Raw genomic sequence first — 27,775 nt, forward strand, 5'->3', positions numbered from 1 at the left:
TAGTATGCATGAAGATAAAACTCCATGCATTCTTCAGACCTTGGGACTAAGGAGGCTAGTGGTCCCCCTTAAGCTCATTAAGCTGTTCCCCCAAAAATGGAAGAATCATTCTGGAATGGCAGTGAATCAAACCCTTGTTATAAAGTGAGTTTCATAATATTTCTTCCCATTATGGCACAATGTGTTAATTAAGCATTAAGACATGTGAGAAGTTGAGGTATAGCTCCACACAATCTTAACTATGCAATGATGCAGAAATCAGAAACCAGTGAGAGTGTGATCTGAATTTATGTCAAGAAGCCTGACAGAAATGGTTTGATAATGTCATAGCGCCATAAGGACACAAATATGAGTACACTAAACCAATTTCTGTTTCATAAATATAGCATTAAACAAACAAATTCTTGTTTCTTAATGCTACACACACCAAAACCATCTAAAACAGTTTAAGAACGTCATGCAAATAGCAGATAATATTGTAACATAAATCAATTTTATTTAATGCTAACATTTAGTGCAGTACTTCACATCAACATGCACATAAGTGCACACACACATTTCTCATGACAGACTGCGAGTGACTTTCAGTTACTTCTTCTGAAACACATCTACAACTAAATGTTGCTTTGGCATAACTTTGTGCCTGTATTTGCATATATATCAACTTGAGAACTACCGAACAGATTTTTATAAAATTTGATACTGAAGGGTTTTACAAAAATTTGTTAATATAATTCAATTCTGGTTAAAACTGGACAAAAATAACAGACAATTTATATTCAATGCATCCAATACCCAGGGGGCATGCCCTCATAAATTAACAACATCCACCATGGTACAAATCACTTTAAAATATATATTTCCTTCTTCTCCCTACCCAAGTTACAAATATACACTTCTGTATTAATACAGAACCTGACCCAGCAGCTGAGTGGAAGGCACTAGAGCTGACCTTTTCTATATAATCTTACCGACATAAATAGGATTTCAAGGTCAAGTAGTATGACACTTCAAGGAAACAATGAATTCAGAAAAATCACCAAAGTCCTGATGATCAACTGTCTACCGAGCTCCAGCTTGAAGCTTTATATTCTGCTGAACAATGTAAGTATACAACTGATTGTTTAAAACTGTCAAACAAGAAATGTACACAAGACAGCCATTTTGTTCATATGGAAGACTAACAGCATGCTTTACTAAAATTTGTCATAACTGTATTTACAAGACTGACCTTGTTTATCTATAATAACTGCAGGGGATGTACCATCCAAGTCTTCTTCAGTCAAAAGATCCAAAGAACTCCACTTTGCCAAAGAAGTTGAGTCTCCAATATCCTCTGTACGAACAAACATTTCAAACTTCCAGATATTAAGCACTTCCCTCATTATTCAGAATTAACTTGGGTAGAAAATTTTGCTCCAAATTTATTATCCTGAGTTAACTTGTAGCAGTTTCAATTTTGTGGTTATGAATTATTATCCCCCTTTTCTGCCCCTTACTAGCAACAATCTGAGCTTCACCTTACTAGATGGAGCAAGTATTCAGTAGTTCAGTAATACTGTCTCTGGCAGATTTCTTTTATGCTCCTTTGCATTTATATGTCACAGTGCTTATATTAAACTTTAAGTATATGTGATCACAGATGTAATATGCATTGTCGAGTATCAGTCTGTTACTATTCTCAAGTTATTATCATCCTAATTTTATAACTGCAGGACACAAAAGTAACTCTAACAGTGTTATGGTGGTGTTTATGAGCCTAGCAGTGACATTTGATGGCAGAAGCAGAAATTACAGACTCACATTCAGACAGCTCTGTTAACATACAAGCTTGAAAATGCATGGAAGTGAAAACTTCATGTCTACCACATAACACAAAACATGTAAGCAAAGCCAAACACAGCACAGCTAGATAACAACAAAGCTGTTTATACACAGAAAACCTTTTCACATTATAAAGTGTTTTGAAAATATGAAATTGAAATTTCTCAATGTCCTAGTATGGCTGGCACCAGGCAAAATCTAAAGACATGAGTAAAGCACCACGGAAAAACTGAGTATGAAAGAAAAAGAAATTGTTCTGTAACTTTACCAACTTTATCCATGAAGCAACACTACCGACATCCTGACATTCCTCAAAAACCAACAAAAGTCAATTAATTATTTTAAACTATTGTCAATATCATATACATTGATAAAAACTTCTCGGGAAACAGGCTTTGTCAGTTGCAGACTGAAACCCAACATTTCAGAGACCACCTCTGTCGCTGAACTCTTGGGCATTGTTCACTACTGACATGGTTTGTTGCCTGAGAAGATATTATCACGTTCAACCACCATTGAAAGCTTGAAGTTTTTTATCATATACACTTTTTCTGTTCCTTACAACAAATTATAAGTTCACATAACCAGTACCTACCCTTGATGATCGGAATTATGAACCTTGCTGCATTCACAGAACAGAAGGGAGGCAGAGAGAGAAGAAAACACAAAAAAGAGAGAGAGAGGAAAGAAGTAAAGACACGAGTCAGCTACTGAAACATATAACATGCACAAAAACAAAAAAGAATAACCTTGTTAGCATAAAACCCAGACACAGTATCAGTATCATCCAGTGTTTAACGTCACTGTTCACACTTATTTCTGAACGAATCTGTGCTGGAAGGGTAATTGGGCACAGAAACAGGTAGATGCACAATTCAATGAAGAACACACAAATGGACTTGATTCTACATGAGCATAATTCCCTGGCACAAAACTAATGGAACTGCTTTCAAAAAAGTACAGCAATTTACAACTTACCAAAAACAGTATTATGTATGACTCTAGTTTCCAAACACTGATTAGTAACATGACATAATTTTGCTCTTGTAACTATGTGAAATCATTGCCATTACAATAAAAAGATGTCCAACATCTCATTCACTGACTGCCCTGTTACCTGGCCAACACAGATACATTCTCGTATGTATTTGTTTTTAGTTCTCTTCATTAAACACTGTCTTTTTAAAAATTATACATCAGTAGGAATACATAATGATCAGTTATATGCCAGCATCAAACTTCCTTATAAATTTCACACAATGAACCCAACTGTGGGTACATTTTTATCCTATTCTTAACATGATATAAGGACATTTTTGAAACAAAGTATGATGCATTCTGAAACTATACAATAAGATAGCATGCTTAGACATAAACACCAACTACAATTAATTAACTTAATTAACACTTTCACTGCTGTCTCAGCTAAGTGCATAACTAACCCCAGGAACCAATGTACTCTGTAGGGGTTCATAGAAATTAGAATCCACCAGATATTTGTTACACTGCTACATTTTAATTTGTTCAAAAAAATCGAAAAATAGTCCATGACACACGTCTCACATGCATTGAAAAATGATTTCATATTCATATTCATGCTGGTCGACGCATGTCATCAGTTATAACACTATATAAAGTTATTTTCCATTGTTCGCAATAGCAAGTCCAGAAGACTAACAGAAGTAGTCATTCATTGCCAATTTAACAAAAAATTGTCGCAGTAAATAAAACCATCTACACTGTTCCAAACAAATTTGAGGCTTCCTGGTTCATGCTATGGTAGCGTTCATCATGAAGGACCTAAAGTTGAGTTATAAGAATCATCAGTTTTATCTCCCATAATTACTATACTTAAAGAGAACTGAAAAATAAACCAAATCTGTACTCATATAACTTGAACCTTAAGCTGAATTCCACTGTAGTAAGAAGAAATTACATTTCAGTACCAATCAGTTCAGACAGGCAAGGTTGCTGAGAGTAAAACATGCACAATCTCCATCAGCACTGGGGTGGGCAAGCCACATGACACACGTGCATGAAGTGGTACTGAGCAAATGAAGTGTTAATACACGTATCATTCAGCTAACTAGAAAGTGCATGAAAAGCAAAATCAACATAAAACATTTACTGAATAGAATGGTTCAATCATACAAACACATATTTATACAAATATTCTGTAAGGAAATTCAAATAAATCTTTATAACAACGTAAAAGCACAAAATTATTTATGCAACAATTCAAACCAAACCAAAAACAAGGTTCATACATGTTCCTTTCTGTTTCAGTAAACTGGTAATGTACAAAAACAGTAAGCGTAAATCGCTTCTCAGTTTCTGAAATGAAATCAGTAAAAAATATTTTCTGGAAGTAAGAAGACATGACCAAAGTATGCTTTCATTTAACAAGCTTTTATGACAGGTAAAAACTTGAAGAATACAAAGTACCTGATTCTGATAGAATTTCTGCTGTTCCCTGTGTTTAAAAACTCCATGCATTCTTAACCTATGCATATGAGGGAGACAAGCAGTCAGCTTCATGTTCTGGCAGTTTTACCAGTGATATAAACAAAACGGGAAGTTGGGTGGAACCCATATTTTGTCTGGATAGGATGACAAAGGAAAACATCCCTTGCCCTGCCACAGATCAAACCCTAGTTATCTACCCCAAAAGCAGTCATTTTAGTAACTGAGCTACACCTGTTCAAAACTATTTCTGTGACATTAAATTTCCTTTTCATGGAAAATTGCATTACCAACATAAACATAAATATAAAATTTCCTGGAAGTTCCTATGGTCAAAAACAACAAAAGGAGACACATTAATATCATAAATTTATTTTTCCACTGCTTGATGGTTCATTAATCAATACTTCCACTAAACAGCTTGAAGAAGCTTGTGTCAATTATGGACTGACAACACAAAAATGTGATTAAATTTATCTGCTTTAGGTCATTATTTGTCTAAATATAAAGTTGGAAACATATCATAGTATACCTAGTGTAAAGTGGCTGGCACCCTACTCCCATAAGAAAAAGTTTAAAATTTTTTAAACTATTTAAAGATTCTAAAACAGTAAGCACACAAATCATTCATATCATTATGAAACACACAGAAGATACAAGCAGCCATACCACCAAGAATTTTGTAAGTCTGCGTACCTTGACAATCAAAGAATTCGTCATCACTATCAGAGTCTGAATCTCGAACGATGCTTTCCATTCTCCAGTTCGCCACCTGCAGGTCAAAGCTTTTGGTTGAAGTAGAACTTGGAGAGTGAAGAGCAGGCTTTGAGTTGTTGTGAGGCCAGAATTTTCTGCGGGTCTCCAAATCCTGGAGTGAGACACTTCCTCCCACACTTCCTGCATCATCAGGATGCCTGTAAAACATTTCATTGCTGACTTACTATTAAATCAATGCACAGTATTTAAATTATAAACTTAAGACTACTAAAAGGTGTTTATCCTTACAGAACAGTATAATAGTATAATCATATAATTTTGGCTGTAATATAACATACTGTCTCACCTGAGAATAACTTCTGTGGGTGAATCATCAGGGCTACAATCTTCATTTGAGCCATCTGTCTGAATGGTTGGAACGACATCAGATTTCTTTATAACAGGTGGACTTGGCATCTCTTGTTCTGTTTTTTCAATACTCCCCAGAGTAGCCTGCAACGTCTTGGCCATCGAGGAATCCTGAGGAGTGGTTATGGCACCTGCTGTGCCGCCATTTGACGTTGTGAAACCCTCGTCCAGCTCATCACTCGAGTCAGGTGATTCCTTGTCGCTCATTCCCATCTTTTTCTTCAGAGCTTCTTGTGTCTGTCTCTCAATCTGCCGAATATCATCCATTGACAATCCATGCCATTCATCCTGCCATGCCCATGCCTGCCGGTGAGCTCGTAGCATTGTCTTCCGTAGAGCTGTTAGCAAATATACAGCATATTACATTCATATTTAAAAAATGAAATCAGAATTACACTTTAGTATTCATATCAGTAAAGAACATGATGTTAAGAAATAAACCATACAAATGATCTGTATAAATGTCCTTACTGATACATACATAAATATAAAACTATCCTTTCAATTGATCTATTTAAAAATATCTACATAAAATAAAAAACACATGTAAGATTTGCATATCATCATTCAGAATGGAAGGATAATTTATGCAACAAGGAGAAAATTACAGCAGCAGGAGACTGGATACTATTTTCAATGGAACACACCTAACGTGTATTCTAGTTATACTGCTGAATTTTTTAAAATCGCAAGACATGGATGAATACTTAGTGGAACAGGTAAATGCTTTCAGGTTGTTAAGTAACAAAGCCCTCACAATGAACTAAAGTGAATTGAAATCACACATGGCAATATCAATTTAATAAAAATAGCTTATATAAATTTTCATGAAAATTTGTCAAAGGCTCAAAAGGCATATCTGAACAACCAATTACAGCTCTGTAAAGTAATCCAAAGCAGATAAAACTTTTAATAGTAATATCAAATCTCATCAAAATCTCTTTAATGTGCATTTCTGTCAAATGAAACTCTTCAGCAAAGTAATAAGTGAAAGAATATAAGATGTATAAATAAGGGAACTTATTAATGGCTGGGGGTTCGTCGTGCTGACCACACGTCACCCTATATCTGGTTGGATGATCGTTCACCTCTGCTTAGGCATGTGAACGTGAGGCCAGCAGCCAGCTAGTCGGCTTTGGCTCTCAGAGGGCTGTTATGCCATGGATTGTTATTATTATTATTATTTACCTATTTTAAACATTATTCTTTTATCAGAAACATATACTAATATCATTAATGGCATTAGCAACTTAAAAACTTATCTTTATAAACAACGAAATCAATATGAGAGTCAATGAAAAGAAACTTACCCACATCATGTATGAATTTTTCCAGTTTTGTCTGCATTCCCCAGTATCGGAACTCCACTCGGCACAGCTTGTATGCACACATAATAGATTTTCCATTTGGAAGTGGCATTTCCTGGCCCTACAAATTAATAATACATGTCATAACGCACACTACACTGTTCATAAAATAGTTGACGTTATACCACATGACTGGACGTATATGCAACCATTATTCTTATTTCTTACCTATAGGCACAGCCCAATTACAATAATACTTCCTTATTTACTACTAGACTGGCAGTTAAATGTCATGAAATGTAATAAAAATGTGATTTTTGGTATTTAGGGGCACGTCCTTATGCTATGTAAAATAATATTGTATAATAACACAAAACAATAATGACTTCCATTAATATTATCCATAATTAATAAAATGGTTCTACAACATTGTCAGTGTGTGTGTGGTGTGAAGCTGTAAATTTATACCGCCCTTGTAAATATCGGATTCTCTACAACAAAAAGTTGACGTTTAGTCAATGTGACATTTCTGGCCAATACAGTGTTTACCAGCCAGTAACAAAAGCACAGCAATCAAGAATGAAAAGCTTTAATTTAGTATATACCTTGCATTCATTCCAATAATCTTCCAACCACGTATCAGCCAATGGTCCACGATCTGTTTTTTGAGAGACATACACTTTTGGATCTTCTTCACGAACATAATCAGCCCCATAAAGCTGGTCTTTCACTACATCAATTAAGTCTGAAAGTTTACAAGGAAGTAACAGGTATTCAAATTGAAGCAAACTGTTTTCTGGACATTATCCACTGTCCAAGATTAAATAAAATCAAATCAATAACTCCACAACTTTTCGGAGTCTATCTGCGTCTTAAGGTAAAACCTACTCTGTTGGGCCCAATCGATGGGTTCGAATTTAAATGTTAAATTCTGTATAAAAGTTCAATATAAATTACATAATACAAATTACAACCAACATTTCTGTGATCAGGCTTCAGCAATAAGTAAACTGACCGTTATAAGACCTTTATAAATATGGACAGAAGTTTACATACCAATTACTCTGTTCCTGAGATCACTTCCAGAAAGGCCAAACACATTCTCCTGGTGACCATCATCAGCATGATAATACGTTTCTATCTCAAGTGAAAATTTTTCCACAAAAGGGCATGTGTAGCGAGTTTTTGTATAAGGATAAGCATTCCAAGCTTCCTCCTCTACAGTTAGCGCTGATTTGGGAAGCAGACTCTTAAACCATCCTGCGTGAAAGTACATCACAATACTGAATACTATTACAGATACATTTTTAGATACCTTCCAAAGTGCTACATGAAAATTCAAGCAAGGCACTAGGACACCTTTCTCAAGTAAACAATTTTGTAATATAAAGCACTGTGCGGCTACTATGGATTATAAAATTACTTGCAGAGGTTTATGATTTAACACAGATGACCAAATAATACGTTACTTACCTGGTAAATGACTGCCAACATGATAAATTTTGTGGGTGTACTGTCCTTGACCACCAGGCCCATCGTCATACGGCTCATTTACCAGAATTTCCACACCACTTCCTGCCCCTTTGCTTTCTTCACGACTCTTTTTCTGTAAATTATAAAAAAATTCATATCTGCGCCAAATCTTACTCTTAATTTAATACAAATAACTGCGTAACACATTCAAGCATTTCTTTAATTTTATAAACTCTACAAAAATTAACTCACAGAAATCATATACAGCTGTGCGATCCGATATTCCTCTACAGTGAGAGGAAGTGGAATGTGGTACTCCTTAATCAGCATGGCCCCTGCTATTTGCTAGCAAGCCACGGAAACCAGGCTACCTCGGCTCAGGTGTAACTTCCATGGCACCTCTGTAACAAAATTATGCCTGAAAAAGAAGTAAACAAAGGAGTCAAGGCAACTAACTCCATGCAGCCCTCCCCTTCTTGAGAAGCTGATTGTTGCTCGGCTACTAGATAAATTCCCAACCTTCACTAAAACCCACAGAACTCACAACTGGACCCTATCCCAAGCCAGATTAATCCAGTTCACATCCTAAGAACCAATTCCTTTCATATATTTTATTATCTTCCTATATTTAGCTGCCTTCTGGTTTCACAATTAAAATCATGTATTCATTTCTCACATTTCTCCCAATTCTTATGTTATCTACTCTATTTTACAGTGTATGAACCCAAAGCAAAAAGAACAGAGGAACTGTCATATACTTATGTGTGGTAAAATATGCAAGTTTGGAACCCAGAATTGTGATTAATAATAACAATGTAATTATTTTTAAAAAAGCAGAGTTTCTGTTCTGGACTAGCTTAATTCCATGTCCTGTATATGTCACAACTGCTGTAACTACATGGTATTTCAAGATACGCTTATTTTTGTTTATTATATTATGCGTTTTATGAAATAATATCAACATGTTTATAATGTTGAGCTGACTACATATGAGGCATCATCATTCTTAGAATAAACAACAAGGGCATAATTCCATGAAAGAATTAGGCATCTGATCCGATTACGCCACGACACTTACAAAGCCCAGGCGTGAAACCTGTAAAGATCCCACAGTTCTCCACACACAGCGGTGTCCTGCACATAATCGCAGGAGCAAAACATGTATGAAAAATCTATAAGTAGACTCTGTGAGCAACATTAAAAGCTTTGAATGAAAAATCAGATGGTATACATAGTTACCACTGTTCTAATGAAATGACAGAATATCCCAGGGTTCAGCAATACCCTCAGTGTCAACACAGTTAACATCATTGCCCTATGTTGAAACATAGGAGGGGTGTCCAACATTCTGATTTTGGTGAAATATGTAACAAGTTTAAGGCTTAAAAGGCTGTTGATGTAACACAAGTAATGAAGATTCCAGGGAAACACTTTTAGGTTCACAGAGAAAGAAAGAGAGAATGGATACAAGTGAAATAACACCTTACTAACATCAACGTCTACATATTTTGAGAGAGAAAGATAATAAAACACTGTATACTGGCATGTGGAGGTTCTTTAACGTGTTCACAGCTGTCCATCAACAGATCTACCCTCAGCCAGTACCTTCAAGGCTTTTCAATACAGTCCTCCGATCATCTATGCAAGCTGCATGTCCCACCCATCACATCCTGCTTGACGTTATTGATTGAGTGAATGCAAATTATGAAGCTCATCATTTTTAAATGTTCTCCACACTTCTGTTACTTCTTGTCTGGTCCAAGTATTCTTGTCAGTATGTTCTTGTAACCTCTACCAACTCAAATAATACATGTGGGTAGTTGTCATGAACCTTCCCATGAACTACGCATGTAATGAGGCATTTTATCAGCTGATTTATTTATCAGCCAATTTATCGAGTAAACGGAGCGTATGATTATTGATTAAATTGTATCCGAACACATGAAATGGACTGGACTCTACACCAAGAGCGACAGAAATCCGTTGTACTGTTTCCCACGATGCTCTGCGCAGTTTAATCATCCTGCAATCTTTATGAAAGAATGTAATATATTAATGTTAGGAATCACACCAAATTTAAATTCTAAATATATCATTGGTCAATCTTCCAACCGTGTTCGCCATTTTACTTGAAGGTCAGAATTGGTCTCGTAATCATGTTGATAAAAGTCGTAGCGGAAGTTTAAAGAACCGAGACGAACAATCACAGATGATATTTCCGTAACAGCAGTCCGAGTTCGTAAACGAGACAGAAGCAAACTTCCTCTAATCAACTGAAGTATGGAATTGTTTTAAAACTGAAATTTGCGCTGTCACAGAAAAAAAATGGTACTTATTATAACACAGCCACATAAAGAGCTTGTCACTTAGCGGATTTATTACACTGTGCCTTAAACGGAGTAAACTCGACTAAATGGTAAGACGGTTAACAGAAAAATTGGTTAATCCGAATTTAAAGTCTTCGATTTAAAAAACAATAAAAAGTTTAAAAATGCAGTACGTCTTATCTATAAATCCAAACATAAACGTAAAGATAACTTAATTTTCACCTGATGCTTTGAATAATTATGAAACACGGCGAATCGCCCTCATGGAAGAACAAGATGATGGTGTTAATGAACAGAGTGCTGAGTGTGTTAGTCGCAAAAAGAGAAGAAATAACTTGAGAGACATAAGCATAGACGGCAGGAGATTAAAATGGACATTAGAAATAAGTAATGGATTGGTTTCATCCGACTCAAGATACGAGGTGCGATCGGAAAGTTTCAAGACTGTTTCAATAGAGGGCGAACCGGATGTAGTACGAGCTTCTGCCTTTAGGGGGTGCGGCCTACATTCATAGTGAATCAGTGTGCCAGCCGGCATCATCGAATTAGCATTTGTTTCTTAGTTACGGGCGTTTTGGTAGTGCATTACACCGACCCTCCTGCGATTTCGGAATGGCGTGTGCATCAAATTTTGCCAAAGACTCGCCAAAACGGCTACGGAAACCTATGAAATGCTAAAGCAAGCATTTGGGGAGTCCGCAATGGGTCGTGCACAAACTTTTGTGTGGCATTCACGTTTTAAAAATGGCCGAACCTCTGTCGATGATGACGAGCGTTCTGGACGACCATCTTCGAGCACAACGCCCGAAAATGTTACGAAGATTCGGCAGGCCATTCACGAAGATCGACGTCGTACCATCAACGACTTGTGCGACATTGTTGGGATAGGCTATGGGACCTGTCAGCTGATTCTAAAGGAAGAACTCCACATGCGACGCATCGCAGCCAAGTTTGTGCCAAGGCTCCTGTCTGAGGACCAGAAGCAGAATCGACTTCTCGTTTGTCAGGAACTCAAAGATCTTGCAAGAACCGACCCCAACTTCCTTTCTAAGCTCCGTGTGACTTCTTCCTCTTCCCAAAGATGAAAATTCAGCTAAAGGGAAGGAGATTTGAGACGATAGAAGAGATTCAGGCAGAATCGCAGATGGTGCTTGACAGGCTGACAAAGAAAGATTTCCAGGGATGCTTCCAGGCTTGGCAGCGGCGCTGGGATCGTTGTGTTAACTCCCAGGGGAACTACTTCGAGGGTGATGGATGAATTTAATACCTGAGATAAGTGTACGGGTTTTTATAGGCGCAGTCTTGAAACTTTCCGATCGCACCTCGTATGGTTCCGTGTCAGATACTTCTGAATATGGTAATGATGTGGGAAATTTGTTGACCAACTTAATGACTGTCACGTTTCTCAAGAACAACTCTGATTCGTGAAATACTTACTGGCATTAATGTTCATTTATTGCAAATACAAATATATTACCGCAAAGCTAACGATGCATCAAATAATACGTTTCATTTGAAAAACACAAAAACAAATATCATTATAAATCCCACCTGGCACATACGAGCTAAATTCCTGAGATAGTTTATACATGGCCATCGGTCAGTGTAAAACGGAAATTATGCTAGCCGACGTATCAATACGATCTCCCCAATATGCGCTCATTTCATGCAAAGGAAGCAATAATAATTCTGCCATCTTGGCACGAAAAAGATATGAATCCAGTACAGCAATCGGCATGCAGCATGACCGACGAATTACCACAAGGAAATACGTTATTTCCGATCATGTGCAGTGACGTCACCTTCTGCACTAGTATGACGTAATTACGACACGTGGCTAAGATGCTATGAAGTGTAATGTGGACAATGCACATAAAATTTGAAATACTTTATCAACAAACTCAGTTTCTCCGTCTCTCGTTCAGTTCCTTGGCGATCATAAGCAGTTTTATGGTACATAAAGGATTCTGTGTATAACATCGGCTTTCGGAATAAGCTTGGTAGAACGCTACGTGGCTTATTATCAGAAGCTGAAGTTGTATTACACACTTCAGCCACACGAAAACTATGACAAGAATTACGTAAAGCCATCTACCTAAGTCTGTACCGCTGTTTCATTGATTGACAACAGTTTAATGCAGAAAGCGATCATTATACGACACCACAAAACTAAATACGTACTACAAAATCTGAGTGACGTCACATCCTACCGTTTACAGAATTAGAATTTAATGTTAGGTATTAAAAGTTCATTGTCTGTTTCTTTCAATGCGCATTCTATCTTGTGTCTTTTAGACTGTTAAAGTAGAAAGAGATGTTATAAAATACTGAAGCGATTTATTCCAGTACAGTTTATTTTAAGATAAACCCGAAAAAAGAAAGGTCATTTCCGCTGGTTAAAATGTACTTACCATTTAGCCTAGTTCCCCGTACTTACAGCGACATGAGACGAACCAGATTACAATTTCCGACATTCGTTTAAAAAAAAAGCAAATCCTTCTGGAATCTCGGAACAAAACAGGATTTGATGTTCTCAAGGCTGTGAGTACGAAGATGGCTGCCTTCTGGGATTTAGTGCCGTGTAGTCTGGTAGAAGTTTACCGACGTTTCAGAGGTCCTTGCTGCCTCAATTGCCCTGGACATGGAGGCAGCAAGGACCCCTAAAAAGTTCGTAAACTTCTACCAGAATACACGGCGCTACAACCCAGAAGATAGCCACTTCAATGACAATGTTCTTCTCTACACTAAATAAAGAAAATTGCTTTCTTGTAAAACCAAATTTTCTAGAATAATTTTGCGAATTACCTTATTTCATCAATTTTCATACGACGTCGATTATAATGGGTTTTTTTCAGGAGAAAGGACGCTATATCGATACTTAGACGCCATCAAATGGAAGACGCGCCCAGATTTCAGAAATGTGCGTCTTAAAATCGACGAATTACGACATTTTGAATCTTTTATAGCATCGTGGCTCTCCGCGGCTGAAATAATCAAAGACGCCAATGGATAAACAAATGTAAACAACAATGAGATTAAGCAGACACACGCACATACGACAAAATCCTTCCCTAACAGAATTATACAGTAAACGCGTACGAATATTTAAGACAAGAGCTGACCAAGTGTAGATCGACCAAAACGGGATATTTTTCTACGGCGTCTGAGTTTCTCAAATCGCCCTTAATATAACACCTTCCTACAATCACGTCAGAAAGTAAGTGTCATGAATGTAAATCCGTTTCACATTCATATAAGACATCGACAAAATATTAGATTAATACCAGGATTTACGCAACACGGCAATAAAGTTAAAAATAGAAGTTTGAGTAAACAGAATGGTTATGTAATTAATCAGTAATCATATCGTTATAAGCTATAAAAGTTTTCCGATCAAAATGGTATCAGAAGACGTAGATAATAAATTAATTACCAGACCCAATACAAACTCCACTTCATTGTGCGCAATAAAACAACCAGAACGGCGTGATCTAACGCAGTAGACCAACATACAAATTCCAAATTCGACATTTAAGTTTTTTGCATATCTAAATTCTATTCTGCATATCTCAATGACCTCGATTTTAATTTTCTGCAGATAAACCCCAAGATTACAAACGTTTACACAAAGTCAGAAAAGAATTTTCCTTGTATTTCGTTACATATTCGTAACATTTCAAACAAAAGCTGTGTCTTATAGTTACGTCACGTAAAGTAAGGCAAAGTCCCTGGTGCGTAATTAATCACGACGTAATGCTGACGTACGGGGGGAACTGAGGTACCGTCCCACGAATTCTTAATCTCTACAACAGACGAATTAAGCGGTTAGTTTCACGACTCGCCGCTCAACCCCGGAGTAAAGAACCCCGGATATATTGCGGAGAAGTCCGAGTGTGCCCCACAATGAAGAGAAAAATACTCTCCTTCCGGTATTCAAACTCCGGTCGCCCAACCCGTAGGCCTAATCACTGCATTGATTTATCCTGGCTCACATTTCGATTTCGCACTAATTATTTTGTCCATGAACCTTTTCTGATGGATAAAAGTAACTCGGATACATCAGTCAGTGTTTTAGAGGTCAAGGGCTGGGCGACCGAGGTTCGATTAACAGGAGGTCAAGGAATTGTTCCCTTCGCAAAGGCGTCCAGAACGGATCTGGGGCCCACCCAACCTCCTAACCAATCAGTACCACGGATTATTTTGCGCTGGATAAAAATGCCCCAACGATAGAAAATTTAATCGACACTCATTCAGTAGTTTCGGAGACTGAAACTTCAAACGTAAACGAACAGATTCGAGTTCTTATATATATAATTTTTTTATTTGTGTAAATAATGCATAACTGCTGAAATCCATTATCAAGCAGACATTAAAGCTTTCGAGTTTTCTCGATCTGGCGTACGGGCTGTCACCTACCACGCCAGAGGCTGGCAGTAATGAGCGTACGTACGCACACACTCGATACCGTTCAACTATTAATCCGCGGTGAAGAGTCCACGGCACATTACACAGTTATTTAAAGACAGACATCGCACTCGGAATTTAAATTTAAATGCAAAATATATTTTAGTTATTTTTCAAGTTGTTTTAAATTTCAATTTAGCTTCTTTCAACTCTTACCCTAACGGAATAACGTTAATTGGTATTCAGAATAGGGTGTTGTGCAGAACATTCGGCCTTAAGAGATAAGAATTAATAAAATTTGAAGAAAATTGCTTCATAATCTGCATTCTTCGCCAAATGTTATTAAGGCTGAGGATGAGATGGGCGGGGCATGTAGGGTGCACTGAGGGATCAGAAATACTTACAAAATGTTCATCGGAAAATCGGCAGGGAAAATACACATTCAAAGACAAAGGTGTAGATGAGAGGATAACATTAAGATAGATGTTGGACATAAGAAAATAGCTCATCGGAATATGGACAAGATTCAACTTGCTCAGGATAGTGTCCACTTTCGGGGACTTATGAACACGATAATGAACCTTCTTCACCAGATGAGTGACTATCAGCTTCTGAACAAGCTGTTCCATGGAGTTAGTTATTGACCTTAATCGCAAAATGTGTTCGATTAATCAAAGCAACACATTTTTTTCCTTCACAACTGGAGGCGTGTTTAAGATAAACTATAGAACAGAATTATCTAAACTCAAACCGATTTTCCGTATTCCAGTGTGAGTACGAAAGTAAAATGACGTAGCTCACCACACACACGCCTACTTTAAATATTCCACCACTCCCAAACAAAAGTTCTACAAAATTTGGCGGGATTCACAGAAACTAACACATACTGACGTCAGAATAATCCGCTATTTTGATTGGTACACCGTGTTTCTTTTCCCAGGTGTATGGATCCTTATGGCACTTCTAAAGCTTCATTGATGCAACTGCGTTACTGACAGCCAGTTGTCACTTGTCACCCGTGAACTACTGAACACTGCACCGCGGGTGATCGCTACGAGGCGTGCTTAGGTCACCGACAACATACACGCCGACTCCTGATGAACTACTGAACAGTGAAGGTGGTTAGAAGGAGCCTTTCTCTTTCTCTCTCTCTCTCTCTGCCTATTGATCGTCCACAGAGCTCGGCGCGCGAAGCCAACTATAGAAACATTGTACCCGGCCAGGATAGGGCGCCAAAACTGAAACGAACGGCAAAGTTTGCTGTCCGGTATCCGACACGAAGCTACGATTTACGATAAGGGACACGCGAGTTACATGTTTCACGAGCCAAAGAAGGGAGATACTCAAATTATAAAAATGTACATTAAAAAAATCATATTTTTCGACGAAATACCTGATTTTACAGGTCTACCCGTAAAAATATTACAAGAAACCGAATTTTAAATCGTTTAATAAATGCCAATGTAATATATCCATGTCAACACCACAACTGAATAGCTTTTAATACAGCATCATTTATTACGATCAGTGTTCATATTCATTAAGGCTAAATCATCTTTCGTTACAAAAATTACAAGGACAAGTACAATGTAATTTAACTTTTGCGAAAAGTCATGAAAATAATTCTTTACTTTAATAAGAATTATAGTAATTTTTTATTGTAAATGTATTAATATGATTCAAGTTGAGAAGATGTACCTAGTTATCGTCACCACACCAAAAAGTAATTTTAACATTATATTTTATTAAAAAATTACAATAATAAAAACGTACTTCGTGACTTCAAAGCCCTACAAAGAGTTCATAGCCACGTTGCTCAAGACAACAGCGTTATAACTACCAGTGATACGCAGTTCATACCGAATTTCACAAAAATCAGTCAACACAATGTACGGCCACCGATGTGTCCACAGGGTTTCGGGGGCTGTGTCCCTTGGAGTGTGAAATTTACCGCCGAAATGCCGGAAAAGGGCTAATAGTTGAAGGGTACCATGAGATATTTCATGTGACCGTTTCAGGCATTAAAATATTAATGTAAGTTAATCAGAATTTTAAAATAACTTAAGATTATTTAGATTATGAAGACTCATGATGGTGTCACCGGAGACCAAAGGTTACTTAAATACGTAAGTAGCAGATTGCTGATAGCTGACAGCAGAAACCAGAATAACTAGGACAACGAGTCACTACAGTACAAAGTACACTCAATAAGGTCGTCATCAGTCACGTTGCCAGCTACACGAATCCCACGTACATGAGGGTTCTTTCTTGATCTTACGAGAAACGCTGAAGGATACATAATTAGCAGTATCTTAGCAGGTCATGCTATGGGGTCGGCTAACCTGAGGTTTTCCGTGTTTTCCTCAGTTGCAAGCAAATGCCAGAGCACGCTCTAAAAGGGGCACGGACCGCCCACCCCCAGTCATGGAAGCCTGAAGTCAAAACGATTTTCCCATCCCAGTCGCAGTTGCCAAAAGACAAAGTGATCCCAACCCTTCTGGGTTCAACTCTAGACATCCATCCGACCAAAGTTGTTTTCGCAAATGGCAAACTGCCTGATGGGATAAATCTCCCATAGTGACAGTAACCCCTAGTACGGTCTTCTGCCAAGAAAATAAACTCGTCAGCGTAAGCACATTCCTAGTTACAGCATGAGACACCGATTAGCAATTCCTGCTACGACTTCATACTCGGCACTTGGGGTTTTGGTTGGTTGGACCTGACGGATTCAATTTTACTTTCGGACAGTCTCGTCGTCTCTAGCACCAACGACCACCAATTGCACGCAGCCCACTCTTCAGTAAAGAGGTCACATTCAGCACAAGGAAGCTGTCAGTCAGTCTGTTGAGGGGTTTTACCACCAACCCTCCTTCCTACGCGGCCGATCTCTGAAACAAAAACACCTTTCGGCCTCTCGCACTGCAGACCCCGAAGCAAGCAACACTACTCTGTTAAGATATGAGGGTGTTCAAAAAGACAAGGCTTAAGCAGTCCTAAGCGAAGTATTTTCTCCTTAAAAGATGCATTTGTAAGATTTGAGGTTTTCACGGCGGTGAGTATGAAGATTTCTGTCTTCTGGGTTGTTGCGCCGTGTAGTCTGGTCAATGTAACCAACGTTTCGGAGGTCATACTGCCTCCGTCATCAGGGCGATGAAGATTTCTGTCTTCTGGGTTGTTGCGCTGTGTAGTCTGGTCGATGTTTACCAACGTTTCAGAGGTCATACTGCCTCCGTCATCAGGGCAATGAGTATGAAGATTTCTGTCTTCTGGGTTATTGCGCTGTGTAGTCTGGTCGATGTTTACCAACGTTTCGGAGGTCATACTGCCTCCGTCATCAGGGGATGAAGATTTCTGTCTTCTGGGTTGTTGCGCCGTGTAGTCTGGTCGATGTTAACCAACGTTTCAGAGGTCATACTGCCTCCATCATCAGGGCGATGAAGATTTCTGTCTTCTGGGTTGTTGCGCTGTGTAGTCTGGTCGATGTTAACCAACGTTTCAGAGGTCATACTGCCTCCGTCATCAGGGCGATGAAGATTTCTGTCTTCTGGGTTGTTGCGCTGTGTAGTCTGGTCGATGTTAACCAACGTTTCAGAGGTCATACTGCCTCCGTCATCAGGGCGATGAAGATTTCTGTCTTCTGGGTTGTTACGCTGTGTAGTCTGGTCGATGTTTACCAACGCTTCAGAGGTCCTTAATGCCTCCGTCGTCGACACCCTACAACCCAGAAGATAAACTACCTTCATACCCACCGCCGTGAGAACCTAACATCTCATCCTTAGTCTACATTTCAACATTCGTACCACAAATCACGTGGAATTATAGCTGTGTTGAGTTACATTTTAATCAGCACGTCAATAACACACTGGTTAGTAATATCAGGTTTTGTGATAAAATATTTCTTGGTCCAATAAAACTACAAGGCCAAGCTAAACAGTGGTAAAATCTACGAGCAAAACAAATACACAGAACACAAAAAAAGACCCATACGATTCAACGATGTGCCAATACATTAGTATTTATATTTAAAAGCCCGATGATTATGAATTAATTAAACACAGCGTGCGTGTTATCAAAACATCTGAGTTAAACACGTTGTACGTAAATACAACGCAGAAGCAACTGTGTTCACGTTTTCCAGTACAAATTGAGAGATTCGTTAGTACCTGCGTGTGATTGACAGACCCATGATAATAGAATTTGGCCGTTCTATTCCCTGCATTCAAGAACTACAACACATTAATTAAACCTAAATAACACAGCGAAATCTACTTAATTAACAACATCTGGTTCAATCGAAATTTCGTCCGCTGGCGGCATAACCCAACATGGCGAACAGCTTACGACCTGTGGACCAGTGTTATCACATTCCTGGTGCGAACAACGCGCATATTGGACGCATGCCCAAATTTGAGAACCAATGTTCCACAAAAACCAAATTTCAAGTCCCAGTAGCACGTCTAGATATTTCTCTCTTTTGTTTGGGTTGACTCCCGAGGTCCACAAAGCCTATCAAATGGGGGCAAAGCTATTTTCGAGAGTAAGAATTTGAGGAGCCTTTCCTCCATTAATCCATACTTTTTTATGGTGCAGGTCTCAGGCACAAGAACTTGACCTCGGGCTAACGATGAGACATGCCACTAGGATTTATTTTCGCTTAAACAAAATCAAGCATCGCTAATAGAAACTTGTTTCGTCGCTTGAATAAAAATTTACTTGGATATTATCCATCGTCTAGTAAATATAAAAACGTAAAACGACGTTTCGGAGATGGGACTCTATCTCCGTCTTCAGGTTCCTACACAGAGATAGGGATTAGCTCTATCTAGTGGGCCCAACTGTGTAGGAACCTGAAGACGGAGATAGAGTCCCATCTCCTAAACGTCGTTTTACGTTTTATATTTACTAGACGATGGATAATATCCAAGTAAATTTTTATTCAATTGACTCTTCACCATCGTCAAGAAGTTTTAGATTTGTTTCGTCGCGTTTCCTTACTGCCATAAATTCATTAATAATAAATCCTTACATCCAAAATTCTATAATCAATAGGATACTATGTATGCAACACGACGAAATTTTACTTTAAGGGTAGGGGAGGTGGCACTTGGAACAGCACTTACAAAATCAAGATCTTATTGGCTACTTTGGACGACTATATATTACAACCTCTGTCCCTGATTGGTGTTGCCATGGTTACGTTTGTTCACCACCTACATAACGCTGGTCACCGCCCACACACGATCGCGACGCCAAATTTGAATCCAACGCTTCAAATTACACCAACTGAGAGTTTCACGTCAGTTAACTTCAAAAGTAGAATTAAACCCACCAATAAAATAGTTCGGAACTCAGGAACACTTAAAACCTGGTGCACTTTTGCAGGGTTTGATTAATTCTTGGGTTATATAACAAAGATTTCTTTTTTTCAACTGCATAATTCACGTAGCGTTAAAGCTGTGAAAGGGAACCATCGTGGATTAGTTTAAGGCAATATTCCCTGCTAGCATTTGCGTGGAGAAACTGAGGAAAAACGGTTCTGGGCCTAGATTATCTATAGTCACTACACTTTAAATGACCGTAAATTAATTTTCTATTAACGACTTTCAAGCAAAGCATTCCTTTCGTAAAATTAAGAAATTGTGTACAGTTCTTCACTAAAATACGATACGATATGGATCTCTAAATTCTAAACTATTTATTTAGTTGCAGTCATATGTATTATTATTATTTAGTGTTCTGTCTGACGACAGGTCCATATGAACAGGATCCTTCTATCCTTTTCTCGGACTGGGACCTGTTCATATACGTACGTTCTTGGCAGATGATCCAGAAGTGGTTTGCCATTGCCTTCTTCTGTGTGTGAATGGAGTAATTGTTGGGATGCCACGGAGAAGCCCCCGGAGGAAAATTCCGTGTTGCCTAGACCACGGCTTGCCCAACACAAGTTATAAATTCGGGCACCGCCGGGAATCGAACCCGAGACCCCAGGATTACAAGACCAGCGTTCTAACCGCTAGACCACCGTGGCTATAGTCATATGTAAGTGAAACGAAATTTACGATCATAAGACCGACAGAAAAGTATTACCACCACAGACTAGTCAATGTCATCCAGTGGCTTATCAACTCTGACGTAAATTTAACGAACTGGCAGTTACGTTCTCAAAGATTACATTCAGCGAATCGGAATTATGAAGGTGATAAGATAATATTAGGGAAATCATCAGAATTTGGTTCTATCATCCAAAAGTTTCGATTACAAGCGACGAGATAAGCAACTAGGTCCATAAACATTAACATATTCAGTGTAAATTATTTATCCGCAAAAAAGAAAATTTTGGACGCTAATTTCCGAAAGATTACAAAACCCATCGACATTAAGGAAACAAGTGTTTGAATACCAGCTACTTTTTTGCTCAGACAATAACAAACATTTCAATAAAATCAGTCCTTAACAAACGCGTAAATATAAGCTGCTCGTCGTTTTCCGACATACGAGGTGCGATCGGAAAGTTTCAAGACTGCGCCTATAAAAACCCGTACACTTATCTCAGGTATTAAATTCATCCATCACCCTCGAAGTAGTTCCCCTGGGAGTGAACACAACGATCCCAGCGCCGCTGCCAAGCCTGGAAGCATCCCTGAAAAATCTTTCTTTGTCAGCCTGTCAAGCACCATCTGCGATTCTGCCTGAATCTCTTCTATCGTCTCAAATCTCCTTCCCTTTAGCTGAATTTTCATCTTTGGGAAGAGGAAGAAGTCACACGGCGAATAAGGAGGGTGCGGGATGACGGCCGTGGTGTTTGAGGCCAAAAACTGCCGAACTTTGAGGGCGGTGTGCGCTGGCGCGTTGTCATGATGCGTCGCATGTGGAGTTCTTCCTTTAGAATCAGCTGACAGGTCCCATAGCCTATCCCAACAATGTCGCACAAGTCGATGGTACGACGTCGATCTTCGTGAATGGCCTGCCGAATCTTCGTAACATTTTCGGGGCGTTGTGCTCGAAGATGAATGTAGGCCGCACCCCTTAAAGGCAGAAGCTCGTACTACATCCGGTTCGACCTCTATTGACACAGTCTGGAGACTTTCCGATCGCACCTCGTAATAGGTAATATATGGAGACGTCAAAACTGAATCTGAATCCAACAGGCCTGTACAAAACTAAAGGAAATAAATGCAATATTACTTTCGGACAAAAGAAGTATTCACTAAATTTTTTGGTTAACCGTGATTTATGCACCAAAATAAGAACTCGCTTCAAAAACGTGTACTTACGTCATAAAGAGTGACCGAATAGTCGTGTTCTCTACAGCATTTCATATTCATTGTTCTATCTTTTCCAACGCTTTCCGTAACACAGATTCACTTCGAATCGATTCTTGTAGTCGATTCTCTCTGTATCATGAAAACCGTCAATGAGGAGTTTAACCGTTCATTTATTACGGGTCGGACAATCGCCTACGAGCAGTTTGTCAATTTGTGCAAGATGGATGTCCAACAACGAACACGCGTTGCTTTCACGAGGGTATGGGCACATCTCAAGGTCATTGGATATCAATCCCCAGAGATGAGGTGTACCAATGTTAACCCCGTGCATTGACTAACATCAGGACCCCTCTACTGGGCGGGGAGAATAGGGTGTGAGGCTGTGGACCGGATACAACTTGCTGCAGACAGCGTCCAATGATAGAATCCTGTAAATATTGCCTGATGATGGAGGCAGTAAGGTCTTCGTCGGTTAGGAACTACCAAAATACATTGTACAACATCCCACTGGACGGCCAGCCATCTTAACACACGTCGCTGCGATACCTAATATCTCTACGATAAATTCCTTGACCAGCTGAACAAATATCAGTCTCTCAAGATGGAATCTGTTCCACGGAGATGCATCTGTTGGTGGATTTCCTCAAAATATACAGCCGTCGAGTGAGATCTAAGGTTCTCATGGCGTTGGGTATGAAGATGATTGTCTTTTGGGATGTTGAGCCGAGTAGCCTGGTAAGAACTGACCGATGATGACCATCGAGATCGACCTTCTCTGTATAATTCATAATCACTGCATTATTAAAATGTACGTCCTAAAACAAGGAATTTGACGACAAGCTTGAGATCCCTTATGAGTCGGATAGCTGTCAGTACGGTTAACAGACTACGGGCTGGATAACAGAGGTTCGATTCTCGATTCATAATTCACAATTGCTACAAACACAGACTCGCACTGCAGGCCTTTGTAGAACGAGAAGACATCGCCTCTGGTTTCCGAATCAGATGAATCAAATTCATACAATCTAACCCTATTTCCATAAGACCCTCTTTTTTGTAAAAATTCTACTTCTTATGTAAATATTCTACGCTATGCTATTTAAATTTAAAAGACTCGGGTTCTATACTAACACGAACATTTAACATATTTTTACTCATATGAAAATTTATATAAAAAATTTCGATGCCACGATTTTGGTGGAAGCATCTGACAGCCAGATAATGTTCTAAACGTTGATGTGCCAGTTCTTAAATTTAATGTAACCGCAATCCCTCAACGAATTCGAAAACAAAATGGTGTTTCATAAAAACCAACTTCTCTTCCACAGCTGACACGTGCCAGAGACAAGGGCTATTGGTTCACACACTCCATTCGTTCAACATGCTTTAAGCATGGTGCCTGGTTCTGTGAAAACAAAGCCATTATGAAGAATAGCAAGGCTAGTACAAACAATCGAAGTCCATACGCAAATATGCAATTTCCCGAATAACACGTCATTTTTTTTTAATTTTCCACTAACCAGACCAAACTCAAATTGAGTTCATGCCGTGCTATTGACAGTCCACAGTTCATTGGCATTTCGAGTGGCATTCAGATTGGATAAGGTCAAAGTGCAAATCTCTTTTGTTACGGTACGGACGTGGTACAGAGATGATTGAGACAGTATTCAAAAACTGAGAAGTGACGTTTATTATTACGCTCCAGACGTAAAACACCATCACAGTTCAATGAAACAATCCTTTAACGCTGAGTCGTAACCATCAATCAGGATTTGTATGACTCAAAATAAACAGGGATTAATTCATAAGGTAGTATATTTGCGTCATATTGTGAATTAGGTTAATATTTTAATATTTTCCGTCAAACCACAAATTTTAATAAGATAATAAAATACAAAATATTTAAAATATCATTTCATGTTCCGCATCGAATGATCGATTTACAAATTGGAACGTCTCTTACGACATGTTTCGGTTATATTTAACCGTCCTCAGGTATAAATTAGATTGGTAAATTTAAAACTCGAATTACAATCATTTACATGTCGTAAGAGACGTTCCAATTTGTAAATCGATCATTCGATGCGGAACGTGAAATTATATTTTAAATATTTTATATTTTATTATCTTATTAAAATTTGTTATTTGACGAAAAATATTAAAATATTAAATATAAAATATTAAATAGGGATTCATTCCTTAAACAGCATTAACCAGTTGATTGCTGTCATCTTGTTTTCTTTAAGGCACGGATTGAATTCTTAAATATTCAGATAAAATTCGGCTTCAAAGGATTAAAACTTCCATAACTTAATTCAACCACGCTGATAAGTGTTTTATTTCAAAACTGTTTAGATGAGATAAAACTACCAAACACTGTCACCTCAGACGATTTTCTCACTTTTTCCGTTTACTTCTCAAATATGGTGGACTGTGGAGGTAAAGATCCACGTAATCTAAACCTCTGTACTGGATGGATGTGAGATACCATGGTACCTACTGGATATGAAGAATGCTGGCAGACTGTAACGCCAGTCTTGACGCAGAGGTTAATAAATGCCTTTATTAAATTTGCGAATATGATGTCACACATCGACTAAATAAATGTACGTATTATATTTGTATTTATGTTAACGACAGTGCCAAAAGTTAAGATTGAAGTCTATACGATTAGTGAATGAATGATGAAATGGAAGGCAGAGGTCGTGGCCTAATTTAAAGTGCTAATCCGGTATTTACCTGGAAGATATTAGGAAAATCATTAATCTCAGTCAGGACAGCTGGTATGAGAATCGAGAAATGAACCTGCAAACTCCCAAATATGAAGAAATGCTAACTATTAAATATAAAAATGTAAGACTTGAGGTTCTCACAGCGGTGAGTATGAAGATTTCCGTCTACACTACACAGCGCAACAACCAAGAAGACAGAAATCTTCATCGCCCTGATGACGGAGGCAGTATGACCTCTGAAACGTTGGTTAACATCGACCAGACTACACAGCGCAACAACCCAGAAGACAGAAATCTTCATACTCTGATGACGGAGGCAGTACGACCTCCGAAACGTTGGTTAACATCGACCAGACTACACAGCGCAACAACCCAGAAGACAGAAATCTTCATACTAAGAATCGCCCTGATGACGGAGGCAGTATGACCTCTGAAACGTTGGTAAACATCGACCAGACTACACGGCGCAACAACCCAGAAGACAGAAATCTTCAAATGTAAAAATGTTTCCAGGAAAGTATCGACAAAATTGTCCCGGGCAAACGTTTTATGCGGTACGTCACATGATTTGGGAATCAACGCGATAAAACTGGAAATCTTCTGCTACTGAAGAATACAGATATAATAAACATAAGGGTAAACAATCGATAAAAGCTATCGAAACAAAAGTTTTGTAGATGTTAGCCTATTAAGTTAAAATCGCGTTATTGCGTAAATGCGTATTGTTCCATTGTTCAAAACATATTAAATTTAAAATAAAAGTAATATACTATTAACAGATACAGTTTTATGAAATTAACAGTGACTTGAAATCAAAACTACTTGAAAGCTAATAAACAACGACTTTGCAATAAACTCCATTGTATGGTGAAACACAGCTATAGACCTACTCTTCAAGTTGAAGAAACACAGTTTTGTTTAATATCGTCGATATTTTTATTTTTTCTCCTGCCCTCGAGAAAGATATAAATAGCCAATGCAGCCCATGGAAGGAAAAGCTGCCAAAACCTCCGGCGATTAAAACATTTAAATTTCGTTTACACGTTCCACTAGTAAAAACGCAGACAAACGAAGTACACAATCACATTTCATGAGCAGATGCAAGACAAATCATAATAAAAAGATAGTTAACAGGTTAAATCCTTCGCATGCAAAATTCAAATGAACATATTTGGGAACAAAAGTACGAAATCAAAATTACTTTAAGAAGAAATTAAGAGCAGATTAAATTCAGGAAAAGCTTGCTACTATCATCCGAAACAGGTCCACACAATTATTATTTTACCTGTCGCACGAGGATTATCGTACTGATAACAGTTGGACCTAAGAAGGTATCAGGACGACGAACAAGGTGTATATGAAAGATGATCACAATATGCATTGTTCGCATATATTTGGATGACAAAATCAAAGAATATGAGATATATGGAAATGACGATGCATCTGAAATACAATTCGGAAAACCACGAAAGAATAAATTGGTCAGTTAACATCGATGGATTTTAAAGAAACCAGATTTGACAGTGCTAACCGGACTCGGTTAACTCAGGACAGTCAAAAAGGCGGGATCTGTCAACAGGGTAATTAACCTTCCATAAAAGACGTAAAACTTATAGACCAACTAAGCGACTACCAACTTCTCGTGATGAACTCTGATCTACGTAAATATTCTCTTATTTTCGTTACAGACTACAAAGACACTGATTTAAAGACAAACACAATTCTGTACCGTATATAACTCTTTATAAATAAGCCAATGACCGCCCTGAAATTAACCAGGTACAAACAGCGAAGCATTTCGCCACAACACTCGCTAAACGTTCTGGAACGAAAACAAACTGAGACCTTTCACACCCCGTGTGTTAAGCACATTACGGCTTCAACGCCCTCAGATTCATGGCCTTCCAGCATAGGCAACCCTCGCCACGAGCTCTGATGTATTTCAGTGTCTCGAAGAACTGATTACATTTTAAAGGTTCTAATGTAAAGCACGCTATTTTAGGAGTGTTTATAACACATCGCCACCGATATATTAATCCGTAAACATCATCGTTTCTCTGTTATCCACCTAACAAATATTAAAAAATCCAAGGCCGTGGTCTAGGCAACACGGAGTTTTCCTCCGTGGCATCCCAACAATTACTCCATTCACACACAGAAGAAGGCAATGGCAAACCACTTCTGGATCATCTGCCAAGAACGTATATGAACAGGTCCCAGTCCGAGAAAAGGATGGAAGGATCCTGTTCATATGGACCTGTCGTCAGATAGAACACTAAATAAATAAATGATGGCCACGGTGGTCTAGCGGTTAGAACGCTGGCCTTGTAGTCCTGGGGTCTCGGGTTCGATTCCCGGCGGTGCCCGAATTTATAACTTGTGTTGGGCAAGGCCGTGGTCTAGGCAACACGGAGTTTTCCTCCGTGGCATCCCAACAATTACTCCATTCACACACAGAAAAAGGCAATGGCAAACCACTTCTGGATCATCTGCCAAGAACGTATATGAAAGGATCCTGTTCATATGGACCTGTCCTCAGACAGAACACTAAATAAATAAAAATATAATACACTAAACAATGGTAATCGCACTGAGTGAGTCTGCGTTTAAAGAAAGAATCTGCCGGTAGGTGTCTCACAAAAATAGTGGTTGGACCTAACTCTTCTACCGGTTAAGATGGTTGTGGCACCAGTATTCTGCGTCATCGTGGTAAAAGTGAGTGGGCGTTAATTATGAATACTGTAGAGGAAAGACGACGAGGCAGCTAATATGAAAGAAGTTTAGAAGCTGGTTATTGAACATGATGCAGAAAATGTGTCCGATGAAACAGATTTTATTAATGTACGCGTATCATG

General features: G+C 38.5%; 1 protein-coding gene across 15 annotated transcripts in view; it reads right to left on the bottom strand.

Moving 5' to 3' along the window:
• rdgB (retinal degeneration B) overlaps positions 1 to 27,775 on the bottom strand; it is a 70,029-nt gene that overhangs the window by 25,700 nt on the left and 16,554 nt on the right. For 9 of the 15 annotated variants that reach the window (XR_002545453.2, XR_002545452.2, XM_022078422.2 and 6 more), the window contains 8 exons: positions 8,445 to 8,610; positions 8,193 to 8,325; positions 7,776 to 7,979; positions 7,325 to 7,464; positions 6,723 to 6,840; positions 5,351 to 5,750; positions 4,984 to 5,201; positions 1,232 to 1,336 (listed from right to left, as the gene is read on the bottom strand). Coding sequence is in view for 13 of the 15 variants with exons in the window: in XM_022078422.2 (XP_021934114.2) it covers positions 1,232 to 1,336; positions 4,984 to 5,201; positions 5,351 to 5,750; positions 6,723 to 6,840; positions 7,325 to 7,464; positions 7,776 to 7,979; positions 8,193 to 8,325; positions 8,445 to 8,522 (1,396 nt within the window). In the remaining 2 variants the exon portion in view is untranslated. Of the gene's footprint in view, positions 1 to 1,231; positions 1,337 to 4,983; positions 5,202 to 5,350; positions 5,751 to 6,722; positions 6,841 to 7,324; positions 7,465 to 7,775; positions 7,980 to 8,192; positions 8,326 to 8,444; positions 8,611 to 15,810; positions 16,055 to 27,775 lie in introns of those variants that run through there. The other 6 variants (XM_022078423.2, XM_022078433.2, XM_022078431.2 and 3 more) reach the window with 4 other exon arrangements.

This window comes from Zootermopsis nevadensis, unplaced genomic scaffold (assembly GCF_977971745.1).
Source record: "Zootermopsis nevadensis isolate Lab colony 2312 unplaced genomic scaffold, Znev_1.0 Znev_ptg000016l, whole genome shotgun sequence".
In the NCBI taxonomy this organism is placed as follows: domain Eukaryota; kingdom Metazoa; phylum Arthropoda; class Insecta; order Blattodea; family Termopsidae; genus Zootermopsis; species Zootermopsis nevadensis.